The following is a 20,642-nucleotide window of genomic DNA, read 5'->3' on the forward strand; positions in this document are numbered from 1 at the left end:
TAAAAATAGAACACACGTATGTAGGTTTAGTGAAACAAGTCACGTCTACAATACCAGCACACATCTTCTCAAGCTTGCATGGTGCTTTCAGAGAAAACATGAGGGAAGAAGGGAAATCCAACAGCCATTAATAATATACAGCTGTCCTCTGATCATCAATTCTACTACCGACTTATTAAAACTTGTATTTTAGGTCCTGTTTCAATATACAGCATAGATATCCCTTGGAGAGCTGTATTAAAGACCCCATCTCATTAACTAACCTTTCCAGGGTACAGGATTAACAAGGAAGCCCAGCTCTCACCGAGATAGAGCTGTACCTTTCCACACTGTCAAAAGATAAGGGCAATTGCCTGCAATCAGCAGTGAATGTGCACCATTGGTGCTGCCAGAGGCCTGCCAATCACTTCCCCATCCTTTGAAAAACCGAGTTTCAGGGACAGCACAGTGTGCTCAGGCAGAGCACAAGCCAGGACTGTAGTCAAGTTCACCCAGAACAACAATGGGGAGCAAAACAATCCCCCATTCTCCCATGTTATGGTTATTCAGAGCTTATGCATAATGCATCACTAGCCAACGCAACCTCGGATTCCTTCCACTCACTGCTGTTTCCTTAGCTCTGCTTCTTCTAATTACAAGCGGGAACACACACAAAAAAGTAAATTTGTAGGTTTCCTGAAGAATCCAGGGCTTTGTTGTACACGGGTCCTGATCTTTCAGCACTCTTACTTTTCAATCAGTTTGACTTAGTTACTTCTGCTTGAGCATACTAAGCTGCTTTACTCATTTTATAATGTTAAAAGGATTTGAGATTTCTTTTTTTATATATATTAAAGTTCAGTGTGCACTGCTGGCATTTTTCTTAAAATTGTTCACTTTAAGAAAGAAAAAGCCTTCCTAATTGCTTATTTAAAAAAAAATCCCAAGAGATCCCATGAAGTACAGTCTCACCAGATCCCACCAACTCCAAAGTCCAGTGTTCTCAGGAGTTCCCCACAGAGGCCCTGGGCACCCTGCAGGATGGGGCGGCACAGATGAGGGAACAGCAAGGTGCCCACCCACTAATATAAAGTTAAATTAGTAGATAACTTGCCTGCAGCTCACTAAGCAAAGGGGCTCTAAGCCCCGGTGATGAATGTGTGAATCTCTTAATGTCATCACATCACCATCGGGCAGTGAATTCAAGCAATCCCCTCTTACAATTGCCTCTTTGAAAAGTACATAAAAAGAAACTCCAAGGCATCACCATCAAGTACGGGATGCTTCAGTTTATCTGTTCAGAGACCAAAACATACGATGTTTACACCCTGAAATAGGACAACCGTCCTGTCACACCAAAAAGTCTATCTTGTCTATTGATCCCTGCTCCTTCATCCAGAAATAGAACAGTAATTCTCCCAGCTGAGATGACCCACAGATATTATAATTACAGTCAAGAATGCCAGTTCAATCACCAGATCGCATTTCTTGTTGGTATTTCAGTTTTAAATAGGCATCTAAGCCCATGCCTCAACCAATCTCCTAAGTCCGAAACCTCTTTTCTGCCCTTTTGGTTTCCACTTCTTCCGTGACAGAACTATCCAAAGGGAGTATAGAGTTTCTTCAACAAAGAGTAATTCACTTGGTAAGCCAGGGAAGAAATCTGACCTCCTCACCACAATCAACAATAATCGAGCCATTAGGAGACTCTGAAAGTTACTAATCACCCCCTTTACCCTTTTGATCAGATAGCGGTTTAAAACTTACCCCTCCTTCCAGAGGACTTGCTATCCACCCCAGTTCTCCCTGAACTGATCTGGAATCCAGCAAGGTAACTGCAGAAAGGTACAAATAAAATAGATTAAACTCCAGCTGCCAAAAGGCAATATTAAAATAAATCGTTTACCTGAGCGTTTCCATATGTGTGGAGCACGATCGCATCCACCTTCAACTTGAAGTGAAACGTTATTTCCGACTGCGCCAATACCTTAAATAATGTGAAACTCTGCCTGGCTCAGATCTGAGGAATCGCACGTTCGTTCCTCCGCGTTAAGGCCGCTCACAGGGCGCGGAGGGAACAGTGAATTCCCCCGACACCTCCGGCAGAAGGCACACAACGGTGCTCCTACTTCAAGGGAAAAAGCGGCAGCCTGCGCGCCGGCCGGCCCGGAACGGTGCGTTCCCGCGGCGCCGGGTACGCCGCGTTTTCCGCCGGCTGGCACCGGCGCAACCGCACGTTAGCGAGGAGTGGAAAACTGTTGCCCGTCGGGACCTCGGGAGCGCGGCCGGGCACCGGGAGACCTGGCGGGGGGCCTCCCCGACGGGGCCGGTGCCCCCCACCCGCTCCGCCGGCGGGCCGCGGGCTTCCCGCGCAGAGCCGCCGCCGATCCGTCCCGCAGGACGGGCTGCGGCACGGCTCCGGGGAAACGGCGCGGAGCCGCCGAGCGCTCCCGGGAGAACCGGTTTAATGAGCCGCCCTCCCGGCTCGGGGCCGCCCCGGCGCGGCGGCGCCGCTCGCGGGAGCGCTGCGCCCCTGCGGGCCGGACCGGCCGAGGGGACCGGCGGCGGCGGGCGCGGGGGGACGCGCGGGGAAGGCGGGGACCGCTCCGCCCCGCGACACCTGTGCGGCCGCCGCGGGCGACCCCCCGGAGCGCCGCTCGGGCAGGTCGGCGGGGCTGCCGGAGGCCCAGCCACCGGCCAGGGCGGCGCGGTCCCGGCGGCGAGGGCAGAGGCGAAGGCGGCGAGGGGACCGTCGCCCGGACGGGGGGGGGGGGGGGGGGGGGGGGGGCACCGAACTTTACCCCGGCGCCCCGCCGAGGGAACGCGGAGCCCGGCCACGGGACGCGCGCGGCGCGGCACCTCACCTTCGTTGGCGGGGTAGACCCGGGAGCCGGTGACGGCCCCGCAGACGCCGACGAGGAGCGGGAGCAGGGCGCAGAACGGGACCCCGGCCATGCCGCCGCTCCGGCCGTTCTATCCCAGTGGAATAACTGCCTACATGGGGCGCGCGGCGGGCGATAGACATTGCCAAGGGGGCGGGGCGCCGCCTGCCCGTCAGACCCCGCCGCCAATCGCCGCCCGCCCCGCGCCGCGCGACCCGCCCCGCCCCCGCCGCTCGGCGGCGCGGAGCTGGGAGCGGGGCCGGGCGCTGCGCCCGCGGGGGTCTGCGGGGTGGGCTGTCCCCAGCCGGCGGAGCGCGGCGAGCGGCCGCGGTCCCGCCGGGAGGAGGGCGCTCCGCGAGGGCCTTTAGCATTAACAGTGTCCGAGCACAAAAGAATGACAAAAAAAGGAAAAAAAAAAAAAGAAAAGAAAAGTTGGGAGCAGCCCTCACGCTCTCCCCCGGTGCCGCGGAGCGCCGCGGAGAGCCGCAGGCGCGCCGCGCAGACGGACCTTCCCCGCGCCGAGCCCGGGGCAGCCCCGGCTCCCGGGAGCCTCCCGCCGCCCCGCCCCGCCGCGGCGCCACCGTTGAGCAACAGCGCCACCTGGCGGGGGCGGCGCGGCCGGCGCGCCCCTCGGTGCCCAGTGCCCCGGGGGGAGGGGAAGGCGCTGGGCTCGGCGGGCGGTGGCGGTCCCCGCCGGGAAACGGTTTTCCCAGCAACGCCGGGGGAGAAGCGGGCGGCTCAGGCGGACCGGCAGCAACGCCCGGTGGAGCTTCCCCGGCCGCAGAGGCAGAGGACGAGCCTCCCGGTTTACCGCGAACGTGCAAATAGTTAACGCTTTCATGCACCAGGGCAGCAGCCGGGGGCGGGGGCGCTTAGGAAAAAGCCAGGGCTCGCAGCGACTCCCTCTGAATGGCGGGGCCCGTGAGGACGCAGACGCTCACGCGTACGCCCCGACTCCGCACCTGTATAGGGGTTCTATAGATGTAACCGTCCCCACGGTTCAAGGCAGCTCCCTACCAAGTAACGCCTGTGCTGGCCGGTGTCTTTAGGGCAATGCAGAGGATATGCCTTTTAACACGAGGTACGTAGCTACGTCCCTGCTTTGGTTTGGACGCTTCGACCATGAGACTTTTTAAAAAATACTCCCTAAATGCGTATTTACAATAAAGCCATAGTTTTTAAAAGTCCGCTCAGTCCTCGGCGTACCAAGCGGCGTCCTTAAACGGTCGGTACTCGCAAAGCGGCCCCGAGGCCGGTCGGTCTGTCGGTCTGTCTGTCTGCCTGTCAGCGGCCGCCTCCCCCAGCGGCACCGAGGGAACCGGGGGTGACCCAGCTCCGGCGGGCCGGGCTGCAGGCGCCCCCGGCTCCCGACCCCACGAAGCTCCTCCTGACCGCGGCTTGCCGGCTCCGGTCCGGCACTACCGTTATCGGTAACGCTGCTAGCAGCAGCCCGCGCCGCCGTGGCTTTGAAAAGCTTCACGAACGGCAGCCGGTGAAGCGCGTTCCGCCCCCGGGCACTAAAAGCACCCTCGGTTTTCACCTGAGGTACTTGGCGGTGACGCTGCCTCAGTTTCCCCCCAGATTAGCAAGGCGGGAATGAGCGGCGTCACCTGTGGGTGCGGTCGCCTCACGCCCCGCGCCTGGGCACCCTGTCCCCGCGGCTGGGGACGAAACCCTGCTGGAGTCGAGCCAGGAGCGGTGCGTGTGCGCGGGCAGTCGCGGCATCGCCCCCCCGGCACACGCACACGCACCCCCAGACCCCCCCCCGGTAAGGCGGGAGCGCCCCGCGCAGGACACCAATCCTTCCCGTCGGCATCCCCGCGCCCCGGCTTCAGGGAACAGCACCCAGGCTCTCTAAAGATTTTTCTTCTGTCTGGGGTGAAACGAATTATTGCCGCCATTAACTTCAGTTTAAGCACAGAACCCCTGTAGAAGCTCGATTAGTTAAAAAAAATTTTTTAATCCATCTGAAAGTTTGACTAACGATTCTGTGCAACAGGAAACGTGCCTGTGGTGAATCAGCTGTTTTCTCTTTAAATCACTCTGCTTTTTCCCAAATTCAACTGTCCGTAAAACATAATGCTTATAAACACACTCTTACTAGTACTTTTTGCTTCAAAATACATAGTATCTTTCACCTGTTTTAACTTTAGGTCAAGATCTAGGTAGGATGCATTTTTTGGTTTTTAAAACAGCTTTGAGAAGGTTTATTAACACAGTATTTACAATGAGGTTTCTGTAGTCTGAGGCTCAGATTGTTCTCGTTTGCCTTGAACATTTATTTTGCAGCACCCACTGGCAGAACCTTAAAGATAACTCTGCAAGGATAGCTGGTATATTTTTCTCTTTCCATAGAAAATAAATCTTTTAAGCGGCTGCTTGGATAATGGGAGCTAGAAAACAGTGCAGCACAGTCAATCCAACTGTTAAAACTTGTACTTCCTGACTTTAATTATCTACAAGAATTCTTGGCCTAATGAGGAGGAAGAAAAGGATTAGTTCCTTTTCTATTATTTACAAAAATATAGACAGTCCTCAGTTAAAGCTATCTGAGTGTTCTTGTTTTCACATCTTTGATGCATCTGACAGATCTACTGTAACTCAGGATAAACTTTATGGGAATGGTGGAGCATCAAAACGTCATCTTTTTTAAATTGAAGTTATTATTTTTGTTGCAATGCCAGAAAAGTCAGTTGTCATAAAAAATATTAAATACTTTGAAACCTTAAAAATATTTCTATTATATTAATGCAGTTTTATTTTGTTAAAAAATTTCACATAAAATAAACACAGACAATGTAAAAAGGGCCTCCAAATGTCATAAACTAAAATGTTTTCAATTCTACCAAATACACTACATTTTGGCTCCAGTAAAAGGGTTTTTTTTTAAGAAGCCTTGCCAAAATAATCACAAGTTCCTTACTTTGTATCATTTCAACGGATCGTAAAAGCCCAGCTTGGTTTTAACAGATGTCATTGATACTTGGACCAAATTCTGTTCTCAGCTTCAGCAAGTAACTCCACCTTACAACGAAGTACCTGACATCAAAATTTATTCCTTAAAATTTTGTTACATCTGTTGGATCCGTTACATTTTTCTTAACTGCCTATTAACTGAGCAGCCTGCGCTGCTGCCAACCTGCCGGCTTATATTATTGTAACTCACTATCAGGAGTGATCCGGCTTTGACGGGAAGTAATCATGTTTGCACCATAATCAAGTTTACACCATTTAAATGGTCAATTTAATGCAGCTCAAAAAAAGCACAGCCAGCGTCTCTGATACTTGTCTCAGATCTTGTATTTGTCTCAGCTCCTTAGTGAAACTATATTCACTTGCGGCACACACTGTAATAATTATGACAATGTGTTAAATGTTTGATCCTGTCTGCTTCACAGGGGTCAACCCCAGCTGAATTATTTAGGGAACTGTTTATAGGACTCGAATGGTATAGACAAACAGGCACATCAACATACAAACACAGAGTTTTTGAGAAACTGTAAATCGTCGTGAAACGTAAGGACTGAAAGATTGTTGTATTTCCTATTCATTCACAATTTGTTTTCCTCTTATTTTAAAACACCAAGGGAATATATTAGTATAAAAACAGTTAGGCGTTGGCACATGTGGTTTGTCTTGGATGTATTTCTGTAGTTAGTATGATTCCTAATGGAGCATTCTGAATAGCCATTAAGTGTCTCTCACATACAGATACACTTATATACATGTAGTTGTTTTACATTTTGCCCAATCACAAACACAACATTCATTAAGTTAAATACATTACAGACCCTGAAAGGGCTGTGATTTTGGGTGAACATTCTGTTCTATTTTTACTTTATCTTTTCATTCTCCATTTCTCTATGTCCACCTACTCGTGCTCGTCCATCTCCCCAGAAGCTTTTTGCTGTCAGTCAAGTGACAACCTCAGTAGGAAGCTCTATGTGTTCATGGGCCTCCTGAGGCCCAGCACTACATTTAGATTTGGGGGGGGGGGGGGGGGAGGAGGAAAAAGAAGAAAGCAGGGGGGAAGGAAGCACAAGCTCTTCCTTTAATATGCAATTCCACAGCCTGCAGGAAAAAATTCACCCGGCTCCTCTGAAAAGCCTTTTCCCACAAAAATGCAATCCCAGTTACTCCACTCCCACACAACTTCCACACTACTTGGCTATTTGCAAAAGACTGTAGAATAACCCCAGGAAGTTTAACACATACACACACAGAGTCTCATTGTCAAAGGGAATAATGCCACAAAGGTGCACCTTTATCAGGCTTGACACCAGAGAGTAACTGCCGGCTCCTTCCCAGTGCAAGTGCTCTGATGTGCCTAGCCTTTCCCTCCCTGGATTTACTGATTCTTAATGGACCTGTGAGTATTAAACATTTGCCAATAAATTACTTGACAAGATTTATTGTTAGCTATTTAAGAATAACAGCTTTTTATTTGATATGAGTAAGATTTCATTCCTCAGGTCATGTTCATGTTAGCTGAAGTTGCAGTCTGTATTACAAAAAGCTGTAGCAGGAAACATCTACGTGAAGGTAATATGCATTTCTATAAACATCAAGCTGGCAGAATGATTTTGTTTCAGCTGGGATTAGCAGGAGTTTTGCTGCTGACCTCAATAAGAAAAGGATCAGGTTTATAGCTCATTTGCAAATCCACTCTGCAAAAAAGTGAGCTTTAGGCACTGCAGATTATTTATACTTTCTTTTCTTAACTGTGATCATCATCACCAGAGTTTCCTATTTATTACTGCCTTGATGCTGATTACAGGACCTGTGACAGTGTATTTATTTGGACTAGGCACATGTGGCAACTTGACAATATACAGACAGACGCATAGATTTTTTGCCTTTTCTAACCAACAGCGCTAAGGAAAACTAGATATTCGCAAGTGAAACGTAACAGGATTTTAATGACAATTGAAGTAGTAGCTCTCATTACATTGCTCCTGACAACACAACTCAAATCTCATAGTTAGTTAGTCTAAAATTTATAATACGCCTTTATCAGGTCCCTGAAAGGAAATCCTATCACCAAAACTATTTACAAAGCCAGGAGTGTTTACGATGCAGTTTATGCTTCCTAAAATAAACAAACATTAAAGGGCACTGGCAAAAGGTAAAATCTGAAAAGCAGCAGAGACAGAGCAATGAAAAGCAAAATAAATGCACCAGGATGTCAGACCAGGTATTACCCACCGCTTTTCACCTAACATGCAGATCAAATGTAATAAATACAAGTGCCCACCTCTGCAATGTAGGTGTCAGCTTAGCTCATTGCGGCTCTCACCCTCATTAAGACCAGGGGGCAAGCAGCAACCTGCAGGTTTTTTCCTGTGAAGGTGTGACCGATAAACCAGCGCAAGTAACCGTATAAGGCTGCAGGTTGTTTGCAGTGCTAGCACAGCTGCTTGGCAACCCGGAGAGGAATGTGCCTGCCTATGTTTCATTGAAAGGTTATTTAAAGCTGTGGAGGTTAACAGACACCTTAATTATTACAAACTGCTTTTGAATATTGCTGGCTTTGTACTGCCGGTCCTTAGCAGCTGTGCTTCTTGCTCATACATGATCATTTGCCAGTGGCATCAGCTTCCAGAAAGTAGAAGTTCCTGGGATGAAGATGTAGGACTGGCGCACGCTGGCCTTGTGTGCTGGCAGGCAGCGTTGGTGGGAGGAGAGCCGCTGGCAGGAGCCGGGGCCACCAGCCAGTGCGGGGGCTGCACAGACGGGCTCCTCCGCAGCACTCCCTGGAGCGGCTGAGGGAGAGTGTCCTCCATCAATAACGAAACGAATGTGAGTAAGTGAAACAGCCTCTGCCAAAAATCGTAGGGAATCTGTTTGTAGCAATTTCGGAGGAGCCGTAGTTGAATTTGAAGGGTAAAGCTAAAATTGAAGCACAGAGAATTGCAAACTACATCCAGACTTCTTTAAAAGCACACACCCGTTTTTCTGCAGTGGGAAAAAACGTTTAGTCAGACAGACTTAGTTATTCCTTTTCAAGAATAGGGTCACAGTTTAAGATTTCTGAACTAGACACTCGCCTGTACTAAGGCAAAGTTGAATTTTAGTAGCAGCTTAGCTACTAAGCTTTAATAGGTAGGCAGAATGGGGCCCTTCATGTGAAACAGAATAAATCTAGAATTAATATAAATTTAAAAAAAAAATGTTTCCCAGATTTGTTTTCATACTGGAATTTTAGGTTTTCTGCCATAATTTACTGCAGGTATTATTTAAAAAAAAAAGGGGGGGGGGAATACAGGATTACTTTTATTGCACCACTAAATGTTCTGTATAAATAAAGATAATTTATGTACAAAGTCTCTGAATTGTCTTTTTGGTAAAATAATCAAAAGAACAGAGTGTCAGAGCTCTAATTCATTTTTATTCTATGTGTTCAGAGACAGTGATCTTTTCAGAGATTATTTATGCAATGATGGTACCAATCAAACTGCACCAGAGACAGGTTCCCTACAGAGCACTGAAGACTTCTGGCACTTCTAATAGAGTGTAAATCCTAATTAACTCAGATTAAACCATGCTACCTGAGATAGTCCACCCATTATTATGAACAAAATATTTGCAACCATATAGAAGAAAACTGTTTGTGTTTAAAGTAAGAAACAAAACCAACCCCTCCTTCTTTTTTAACGTGTGTTATTTTTTTAAGAGTAGGGCAGAGGAAGACTTTTTGTCTTTCTTTAGAATTAAATATAAAATCCTTGCTTTTTGTTCTAAAAAGTGGAAAACATTTGTGCATTTCTTCCGTGCATGCAGGCATCACGTACATTCACAGGACAGGAGAAAGATTAAGATTGGCAATTCACATCTGGGAGAAAAGCCCTGCTCTGAGTTTTGCACAGACTTCCTTGAACAGCCACTGCAGCAAAATTTTGAAGTTGGAGGTAAGCGATTACCTCAAATGCTCACCTTAAAACAGCGATGCTAAATAAATATCAAGTCAGAGAGATCTGTAGGCCTATTGCTCCATTCCTGCAAAGAATATGGAGATACACAGTTTCATTTGGTAACATCTATAAGGCAGTGTGGGACTTGTGGTCTATAGGTTGCCTAGCCTTAAAGTAATAATGATGAGCTTACCTCAGAATCGGAAGCATTGCCTGTGTTTCTCTGTCCTGATTTCAGAGAAGCTACAGATACCAAAGAATGGTTGTTTATTATCTAAGAAATTATTTGTCCTATTTTAGAGAAACAGCTAACTGGGGACAGTGAGTATATGTATATGCATATGCTCTAGCTCAGTATTTGCACTGACTTTATAGCAGAATATTGCAAATTCTGGATTAACTTCATATAAGCAAAATAGTAGGCACAGAAATTAAAACCTGCAAGAAGGACAATGGAAAAAACCCACCCCCCTTGCTTTTATGTTAGAAAAGTGGCAGCCATTATTTTCCTCAGTACTGTCACTGATCTTGGAAGAGTTCAGAGAATAAGGTAGTTTGTTGCGCTGGGCAACAATGCCACTGTATTTCCTTGTTCTCTTTTTACTTACACCCATCTGCTGGGTCTTGTCATATACTGAGATATTCTTGTATAGCTTCTAGCACAGCCAGATCTCAAATACACTCTCAGAGATCTGAGCATCACTGTAGCACTAGAACAAAAGATGTGTGCAGGTCTGTACCTGCATCCTGCATTACATGGGCATAAACCTCATTTTAAGAATTTTTTTAATTTATGACCTACAAATTAGTTCCTTTTATTTCATACACTAATGGCATCAACAAACAATTTTTCTTTGGTTGCAACCACACTTTGTCAAGTCCGATTCCCCTCTGAGTTTTCCTTCAGCAGTAACCATCTCATTCCTTTAATGGAAGTCAGCCCCAAACCCTGACTCTATTTTCTTGTACACAGGTCCGTAACGACAGTAAAGAGCAGGAACGCATCTCTCTGAATTCTACCTTAAGGCAAGGTTTCCATTAGAAATGACTCCTTGGTATTGCTTTACTGAGACAGTCAACTGTAAGACTTTCCTAACGCGTATGCAGCTGATATTTCCAACAATATTTTTTTCCCAAACATTTCATCTTGCAGTATCCTGAGGTAAACAGCAAAAATATTATGTTCAGGGAGAAATGTGCAACGACTAGAGCTTTTACGGGCACAAAAATGCCACCCTTCCCCTCAGCTTTCTCCCTTGCCCATTCACCATTACTAATCCTTACTCGCATTACCACACTGGCCACAGTTTCTAACGCAGACTAAAATTAGTAGTGTAAAATTTGCTTACCCTACTTGAACAATGGGTTCAATTCTAAGGAAGAGTATGACTATTTGCCTTGACCCATTGCGATCCCTTGTCCCCCATTTTAAAGGCTTGCACAGCACCAGAAAAACAGAAAACAACCATTTGCAGTGTGTTGGAAACAAAAGGAAAGGATTACTGGTCATTTTTTTGTCCACTCCCTTCTGCACAAAAGGAAGACACATACTAAAATTTATGGGTTTTCTTCCCTTGATTACTATCTGAAATTTTCATCAAAATATATCTTTGGGAGAGATCAAAATAAAAGACAATGTAGATTTGTTTGAGTTTCACCCACCATTCCAAAATACCCCCAAATGCCAGCAAGATACTCAAATAAAGAGTTGTAAAAGTAAAACAGGTTCCCAGTGGTGACAACTGTTAGTATAAGGATTATTCAAACATCTCTAGAGTTTTCTAAAGAAATGCCAGGATGGCTTCCTACCAAAAAGCAGCTCAGTCTAATATCCTCCTTGGCTAAACCTACATACAAACCATGTTTCTATATTTTGTTGGCACTAAGAAACCCATGTGCTTGTCTTGACATGGAAATAAAAAGAGATTCTAAGGGAATCTGAAAATGTATATGCTGGGGAACCAGTTTAAACTGACCTTGGGATTAGAGAAATACCTTTTGTGAAGATGAACTCAATTGTCAATGCATGGTTCAGTAAAAAATAGATTTCTGCTGAAAGCAACTTTATCATTGAGTGCAAGACAGTTTCAATTTAAGTGGACACCAGCATGATCAGGTGGTCTATAAAGGAATAATTTCTGTTTTGGATAAAATGACTTGTTTTACCTATGAACATGAACACACATGCAAACGTGTACAAAACCTGAATAAACATGCTGCCAGATACATGAATGGAAGAAAAAATGAGGACGCATTAGAAACCGTGCTATAAACAGAAACAGAGGCCATAAAGCTACTTCAAAGTTGTTCCCAGCCACGTTATTCTCCATTTTCTTCATACCTCTCAGGTGGCATATGCAGACCACCTACAAACTCAGTCTTGCAGAGAGCTCTATATAGAAGACATGGGTATTATTCCATTTGTATTAATTTAAGAAGCCAGCTCACAACAGTGGCATGGCACCAGTAATGATGTGAGGTTTAACACCAGCAGCTCCACACCCCACATGGAAATACCATGGTTTCATTACACTGGGAATTTCCTAGAGCCCATAAACTGATGAATAAACTTTACCTGAGGATTGCAACAATATTTACAGCATTGAGAATGATTCCATTAGAACTTGATGTTTCCAAAGCCTAAGCATAGTTACTAAGAAACTTAATTTGGGAGACATTTACCAATACATCAATGAAATTAAATAGAAGACAGCATTTACTCTGATTCCAACGCATGATGTTTGTGAGTGATAATGATTTTTTTCTCCTTTAATTAAAATTCACTTTAAAGTGTTGTCTAAATAAAACATTGCTTAAAATGTAGCATCTCCTTAACAGTCTATCACTTACACCAAGCTTTCAGAAACAGTCATTGCAACTTAAAAGGCACTGTAGGATATTTAGACTAGAGTTATCTCACAATGTATTAGCTGGCTGCTTTGTTATTTGAACTCTAAATGTTAAACACGTGGAAGCAACATAAAAGGATCTTCCCTGTAAAGCGCATTTTCCAAGTTCTCTCTATCTGTTATTTAGAACCCCATAAAGATCTGTCTGTGTCTACCCATCTGCAGCCACATTTATTTTTACATGTTTTTGAGTGCATATCTCTCAGTGTCATAAGGTCTTCATAAATAAATCAACCTACTTAGATCTGCATGCTTTGAATAACAAGTCAGCCACCAAACCAGCAGATGGATACATTTTTAATTAGGTAAGCAGTCAATGCCTTTTGGTTTGAAACCTCTCTTTTTTCTCTTAAAAAGATGGGAAGTAACCGAATTAAATCCAAAATTGCAGTGGGATACCATCGTGGTTTTAATCTGCATGTAGCTGCAAATCAGCTTAGAGCCCAGTCTGTGTGACAGCTTGAACAAATGCAATATTTTATATCAAGCAAACCTCAAAGTGAAATATTTAAGGATCTTGCAAGAATACGTTGTAAACAATATGTATTTTTCAATAACACATGTGGTTACTTATGCAATCTTCTCACTTGAGCAAGACTCTCTGAACTTAATTCATTTACTGTGTTGCCTTTGCAATCTCTCAAGCAAAATATTTTTAAGCAGCAACTTTTAATTTACATAATCAGACATACTTTCCTGAATAACATGGAAGAAACTCAGAATTAACAACATCTTGTACTGCTTAAATAATCCATGAAAAGAAATTTCAGCAGTTCCAGTTAACTTCTTCCCACAAAAAGGTTTTCAGTTTTGGACTTGGAACAAAATTTAGCATGACGGATACACATCTTATCCATACTGAGCTTTCCACACTCCTCTGAACTTTCCCAGCTCCGGAAAGCCCAAGTAAATATTCCAGAGCACACCAGCCCAGGGGTGAGGGCTGGCCCATGCTGGAGAGCCCCAGAGAAGACCTCCATGTGCCAAGGACTTCCAGGGCACCTTGCTGCCCACAGGGAATGGGTCAGCCTGCAGCCATCTCTCCCACTGTCCCCACCTCACCTCTCCCTGATATGTTTTCCCTACTGGCTCCCGTTAACCAAAACAAGGCCTTTTGTGTCTGTTTAATTCTTTTTCCCGTAAGAGTTTGCCTGTGGTTTCCCAAGTGGTCTTCTCTCACTTTTCTGAACTAGTGAAATTAATCAAATGAAACAACTAGCACCCTGGAGAAGGCAGCAGCCCTGGCCATCACGCCTCTTCCCCAGCCAGTGCAACAGGCTGCGGCTTCAGGGGTAAGAGGAGACACAACAGCAACTGACTGCTCGACAACGCTGACACTCCCACTCCTGCTTTCAAGAAGGAGGAATGACCAAGAGGTAGTGTTATCTATCGCAAAATCAAGATTGTCTCACTGTCACCAAGTAGTCCAGAAGATTGTCCTTTGAATAAAAAGTCTTCTCTGGCAGTAGGCCAGCCATGGCTTCTCCATGGGCAAATTACTGCCTTCTGCTTGGCTAAAACCACCAGTGCACCACATTGGTGTGTACGTTGACCCCGGTTTGCAGCTTTCCTGTGCAGAACACCCAAAACTGTCAAAAGAATTTGAGCACCCAAGATGAGGGTCTTATGTCGGTACTAAGGTGACAAACTATTTTTTTTGATCCTTATTCAGTTTTATGCTTACAAAAAAAAAAAAAGATTTTAAAATTCACAGAGTAGAGAAAAACCCAGGCATAAAATCTGATACTTAAACAAAATAGCGTAAAAATAAATGGACCAGCTTTAATCTTTGATGTCACTTCCTTGGATTTCATGATACACCACCTGAGGTGAATTTTTTCCATTTTACTTCAGCAGGCTCTTTTTCCTGCATATGCTTATGGTAAAATAATAACCAAGTTTCCCATATGTTTAATAATAAAATTTAGTTTCTATCATTTCTTTCTATCCCTTTACAATTCTTTTCAGTTGACTAAATGGAAAATACTATATCTCTAGAGCTGACTGGAAAAGAAATAAAGGTCTGACTCTCATCCCACTTTCATGAGGTTTGTGCTGATGTAATTGTGCTGATTTCAAGGAAATTGCTTCAAATTTGTGCCATTAGTTAGATCAGAATCTAGATTTCAGTGCACCCTGAAAACACCCAGCTCTGCTAAAAGGTTCAGGATTACACTTAGAGTTTTACATCCTGAAGTCTAATTGCACTGTGCAAAATAACATTTATTAAAGATCAGATATGAAGCATAAAGATGGCAATTATTTGAAACTTTAGGATATAATATTTGCCCACTGGTCTATATAGGCCATTATGCTTAAAAACTGTAGTAGTACTGGAAATAAAATTTCTCTTATATGTGGTAAGACTTTATATTCTTATTTGAAATGCAAATACTGTAAGATGGAGAATATTAGTAGGGCACGCTGAAGCCAACTTCTATTGTTTAGAAATTCTTTCTAGCTGATAGTTAGTGTGCTGTGCTACAATTTTCCTTGTGCCTAGTTTGAGGTATGAGTTGTAGCTCACAATCAAGAGGGAAGGAAAATGCTGTAATTTCTCAGTTGCTGCTGATGAGAACTCACCCACATTTTTTTAAAAAAGCAGAAAATTACAGTGGGCTACGCAGTGCCCTAGTGCACCCTGAACCTCTGCTCCCATGTATACCACCAGGGCTGAAGACTTGAGTGCAGGTCTTGGAGCTCTGTAGACTGGAAGGCAGGTGAAGGAGAGAGGGGTATTATGGCCACTGGCAATCTGAGGGGTGTGAGGGCTGAAAAATATGGGATGAAAACGTCCTTGCTATATTTCAGCTCTAGGTTAGCAAATTACAGCTCAATATGACAAGATGAAGGATAACTTAGCTTGAGTCATTTGCATTGAGGTATTTTTGTACTGGGATTTGGAGCCTTGTGCTCAGACTGCCCTATAGACCATCCATATGGCATTGCTATAACTCAGAGGAATAGACCCCGTTAGACAACCGCCGCAGTCATTGCTTTACTACTTTGTACAGTTTCTTGGTAGGAGCTATGCAGCCAGTAGTTCATGTTTCATTTTACAGGCAACAGCAGAAAGATGGAGCCTTTCTATTGAAACGAAGCGATTTATGATCTATATTGATCTGATGATCAATATCGGAATAAGTTAAAGGAGGATTATGCTTGGTCCACTTAACAGGACTTCCAGACCACCGTTCTGAACCACAAGAAGAATCAGAGTAAATTTCAAAACAATGTTTTTGTGCTTATCCTCCAAACCCTGTTCTGATCTCCTCTACTAGATCCTCTTTTAAGTAAAAGTGTGTAAGAGCCTGAGGAACACAATACTGTTGCTTAATTTTGTCTGCCTTTCATTAACATTTATATGAGTTTATGCCATGCCTTTTACTGTTTTCCAGCTGATAAATGTTTTTTTAATATTGTGCACAGATCATTTTGCTTATAATCAAGGAAGGGAAATTAAGTTTAACATCTGAGAGCTTTAGGCAAAAATGTCAGGCGTGGACCAGATGACCACATGAGAGCTGCAGACTCTCTTTGTGCCCCAGATTGGCTGGTATTGTTTTGAAGCTGTTGCGCTGGAGCAATAGCACTAACGTAATTATGAGATCAAGCAACATCTGGCAGATTTGGCACCCAGCTCACAAGCGATTGTTAGTTCAGGTCAAAGGATGAATGCGCCTTAAGTGCACGTTAGGGTGGGCAATCATAAAGCTTGCATTAGCGAGAAAGGAGGAATAGAGGCATTCTTGAGTTTCATTGCCCAACAAAATTGATGGCCCGCAAAAGAGCAGTGGCACAGCACACAAAAGTGATGATGCCAGAGAGACTGACGCGCTGCGGGCGGTATTTGACATCTTCTGGCTGTGGGCTGTTGTGTGTTGTGATTTATGTCACTGTAATGATTGATTACTTTCAGATCATTCCCATTCTACCATATCTCTGAGAATTTCCCCCTTCTTCAGACATCTTTTTGTTCCACCAGCCTTAGGCTGCAGATGGCATCAACCCACGCATCTCCATTGTTTGAAGCCTATAAGAACTCCACCATTCTTTGGGGGAATGCTCATAGTGGAGTAGCTAGTGTCCAATTAAGTCCTGAAACTGTGGCTGCAGGCACTTTAACTTTTTTATCCCCTTGCTCTTTTAGGAATTTCGTTGCATGCAACAGTTGCAACTCAAGGATGCCTAAAAAAGTCATCAAGAAAGAGAATCAGGAGATACATTTTTCAGGTTATGGGGAAGTGCTGCAAGTGATGGCTAGAGCTGCATCTGTTTCACCTCCATAAAGGTTCTTCTGATCATGTTTCACAAAATAAATTATCATCTCTGGCATGCAGCATCACAGCAGACTCAGTGTAAAGGCAATAGGCTAAAGCTTCTGCATGCTGGAAAGCCAAAAATGCCTCTGGGATGCTTATGCAAATCACCAGTTTTCTCTGATATCTCAACCATTCTGTGTGACACATAAAATATCAATGACTCAATATTCATATGATGGGAAAAACAAGAATTCAGGGCTCATATCAAGAAAACACTGAATTTTTTAATATCTTTTTTATTTTGTCGGATCTAGCATGGCACAGTATCAAGGAAATTAGTATGGTGGATAGTGAATATCTTAACTTCTTCAAATCACAACAAGCAACTACAACAGACTTTATTAGTTTCTATTTTCTTCTTCATTAGGAAGCAACGACACCAAGAAAAGCATATTGGATACTACTTTAGTCACTGACAAGATACCCAAAAGGACTCCGAGTGCACAGGTTTTACCACACCTATCCCTTTGACTCTCTAAGTTTCCACAAAAGGCTTTTTCTGTCACTGGGTACACGCAGTACTGCTGTCCAGTGCACTCTGGAGCTCTGTGCACTCTCTCTTTCCCTTCTGGAAGCCCTGGGAAGTGCAAAGCCCCAAGAAATACTGCCAGTTGCACGTTCCTCAAGCAGCGTCAAACACCATTACTCAGATACAATATTAAGAAGTATAAGAAAAAGCTTTGTTTATCTTCCCTCAAACCACATACTGATTTGTTTTTTAAGTAGGATATAACAGTCTATAACACTTTTCATTCATCAGCAATATCCATTCTGAGTCAAATAGGTAAAGGGATCAGCTCCTATGTAAATCTAGTAAGGATTCGAGATGTAGGGCAGGCTGAGGCCCATCAGTGCTGTTCACCTGCCCCACAAAGAAGTTTCAAAGTTATTGGGATTCTGTCTGATTAGGGTCCAGTAAGCGTCACTTTCACCGTACGTGCACTGTGGCTGTGTCTACAGCATGGGCATCAAAAGCCAGAGAAAGCACTGCTTCCAGCTGGACTACAGGAGGTCTGGTAATATCAGACAAAATACCCAAAGTACTCACATTGTGCCAAAAAAAAAAAATAAATTGACTGGAGAAAGAGGACAATAGGTCAGCTTGTGCCAGCTGAAGTTACAATTGATTGTCCTATTTCTTAAAAAGAAAATGATCTTAAACTATGCTATTTAATATTTACATGGACAGAGTTAATTTCTCAGTTCCAGTGCTGCTCATCTCTTTGTTTAATTTTCGTACAGGTATAGGGATGCAAGATATCTATCAATGGCTCCAAGCCTGGATGTCCTCAGACTGAAGATTAGAAGCACTGACCTGTGTTTTTCTTTTTTTTTTTCCCCCCTTTGTTTTTTTTTTTAACAAGTATCTGAGGAGTTCCTGTGAAAGCATTTAATGTAAGTGGGTCACAAAGAATAAAAGCTGTCCTTGGGCAGCCTTTGAACAGGCACAAATATGTTTTCCTCTTTACTTCTTTTTTCAGCAGAATAGAAAACATAAGGCCCTTTCCATAAGCAGTATTTCATTTTTAACAGGCTCTACAACTCCTCAGAAACCATAAGCAGTGCTGAATGTAATTCAAATAGTCCTCAATACACACACTCTGGGCCTGATTCCCACTTAAACTAAGGTTTCCATTATCTTTACACTGTTTTCACTGCTGGGATCACAAGGAAGGCTTTAGTCTTAGGGAGAAGGCAGACGAAAGTATTTTGAGAGGGGAGGAACATATTTGCCATTGCCAATTCAAATGGGAGGTACCATGCTGCAGAGACAGCACTGCCACCCACGAAATGAAAGGCTCGACCTCATCTTGTATCGAAGCCCTGCATTGACCCTACTGTACTGAAACCCAGCTCTCATTGGATTACTTTACTTAAATGCTATGGATATGTAGAACTTCTCAGATGCAAGTAAAGACAGAGAAAGTGTTTCCGAAAGAAAGCAGATGAGCCTGTGTACCCTGCCATGGTGAGCAGTTGCGGTCCTGGCCACCCTTTTGCAGGGGAGGAACAAGCTCTCAGTGTTCCACAACATGCTGTAGTGACTCAGCTCTTTGGCATAATAATCTTAATCTTACAATTTAGATAAATTCAATGTAACCTGCATTAAATGAGTCAAGAAAAAAGGAGATATATTTAGAGAATGTATCTATGGCTTTCTTTTGCCTTATTGCCTTTTAGCTGCCTTCTGACAGTTGTCATGAGGTACAGCAACTCTCAGGTAATAATAAATTATTTGAACTGACTGAATACTTGCATAGCTGGATGAGGTGATGGGGAGGACAGTTGCTATTGGCCCAGAAAATCAGTTTGATGGCTCACTATTACCAGCAAAAAGACCAAATAACCATTTGGTTATTGGGCAAGGTGATTGCCCAAAATCCAGTTTACTTCATTGCTAAGCAATGGTGAATTGTGTTTTCAGAGACAACTCTGTATCTTTCACCAACGCTAAGCGTCAAAATTTTAAAGACTATGTAAAAGGTAAAGACTTGCATGCAATGAGTGCCCTTTTTCTCTCTGCTGCACAAACTACATGCTTTTCTCAGTACTGTTTTAATGAAAATCATGAGTATGGCTCTCATTCAGCCGAGCACTTAAGCTCAAGTATTCACTATAAAAGCACATCTCTTGACTTCCTCGGGATTATTCTTGTGCCTACCTTTGGCATTTAAGCAGTTAGTTGAAGCAAAGCCCATAGCATTATTTAATGAAAATAACTAAATATATTAGACTCATACAAAATTTGTGATCACCATTCCTGTGGAGCCCATTTTGTAGGACGGATCCCATTTATAGAATAAAACAGGACAGAGGTTTCTATTGTTATATCATCTGAATCAAAATGAAGAGACTGAGGAATTACAAATACAGAGTCACAGACTGGCTGAGGTTGGCAGGGACCTCTGAAGGTCATCTTATCCAACCCCCCTACTCAAGCAGAGTCACCTACAGCAAGCTGCCCAGGACCATGGGCATACTTGTTATTTTGAAAGCATCTGTGAATACTAGCAACACCTTCAAGCTAAAAAAAAAAAGATACTATTCATTTTATGGGTGAGTTTACACATTCCCGATAGCACTGAAGTCCAAACAAAGGCTCACAGGAGAACAGAAACAGTAGCGGGCATCACAGAATAAACTCTCCCCAGCCTCTAATCTGACAGCATCTGATGATTTTAAGATGATAAATCATAAATCACCTTGGGCTAAAGACTTTTTCTGAAGTAATATCTCTGGCAAAAGGACAAAATCTTCCCTCAATTTAATCTGTATACCTCTATTTCAGAAAGATCGTGGGGACATGATGGACGATAGAATTGGGTCTACTCTTCTGAAGAGAATAGGATAAGCTGTGCAACATTTTTTTCTAAGTAAACTATTTTTTTGCCTGCTTAAAATTATACATTTTTAAGTTTATTATTATACCATAAAAATTCCACAGTACCTGCAAAGTGCTTGTATGCAGCAGAATCAGTCTATAACTTTATCATGGAATGAAGAAATGTGCTTTATGCAGAAATGACCCTTTGAAGGTATTATACAGCATAGTACTGCACCGTGACTGTTGATAGGGATTTTGCAATGGAGATAGTCTATTGTTGTGGAAAGCAGGATTGCCATGACAGATCAATATGA

At 43.8% G+C, this 20,642-nt stretch overlaps 1 protein-coding gene across 1 annotated transcript in view; it reads right to left on the reverse strand.

Annotated features, from left to right (window-relative positions):
• EPHA4 (EPH receptor A4) overlaps positions 1-3,040 on the reverse strand; it is a 109,489-nt gene extending 106,449 nt beyond the window's left edge. Inside the window, exons 1-2 of the mRNA XM_052804012.1 lie at positions 2,844-3,040; positions 1,747-1,814 (exon numbers count right to left, since the gene is read on the reverse strand). Of these exons, the coding sequence (XP_052659972.1) occupies positions 1,747-1,814; positions 2,844-2,934 (159 nt within the window). The 5' untranslated portion in view covers positions 2,935-3,040. The remainder of the gene's footprint in view (positions 1-1,746; positions 1,815-2,843) is intronic.
• Between the last annotated feature and the right edge of the window lie 17,602 nt (positions 3,041-20,642).

This window comes from Harpia harpyja, chromosome 12, assembly GCF_026419915.1.
Source record: "Harpia harpyja isolate bHarHar1 chromosome 12, bHarHar1 primary haplotype, whole genome shotgun sequence".
Classification (NCBI taxonomy): domain Eukaryota; kingdom Metazoa; phylum Chordata; class Aves; order Accipitriformes; family Accipitridae; genus Harpia; species Harpia harpyja.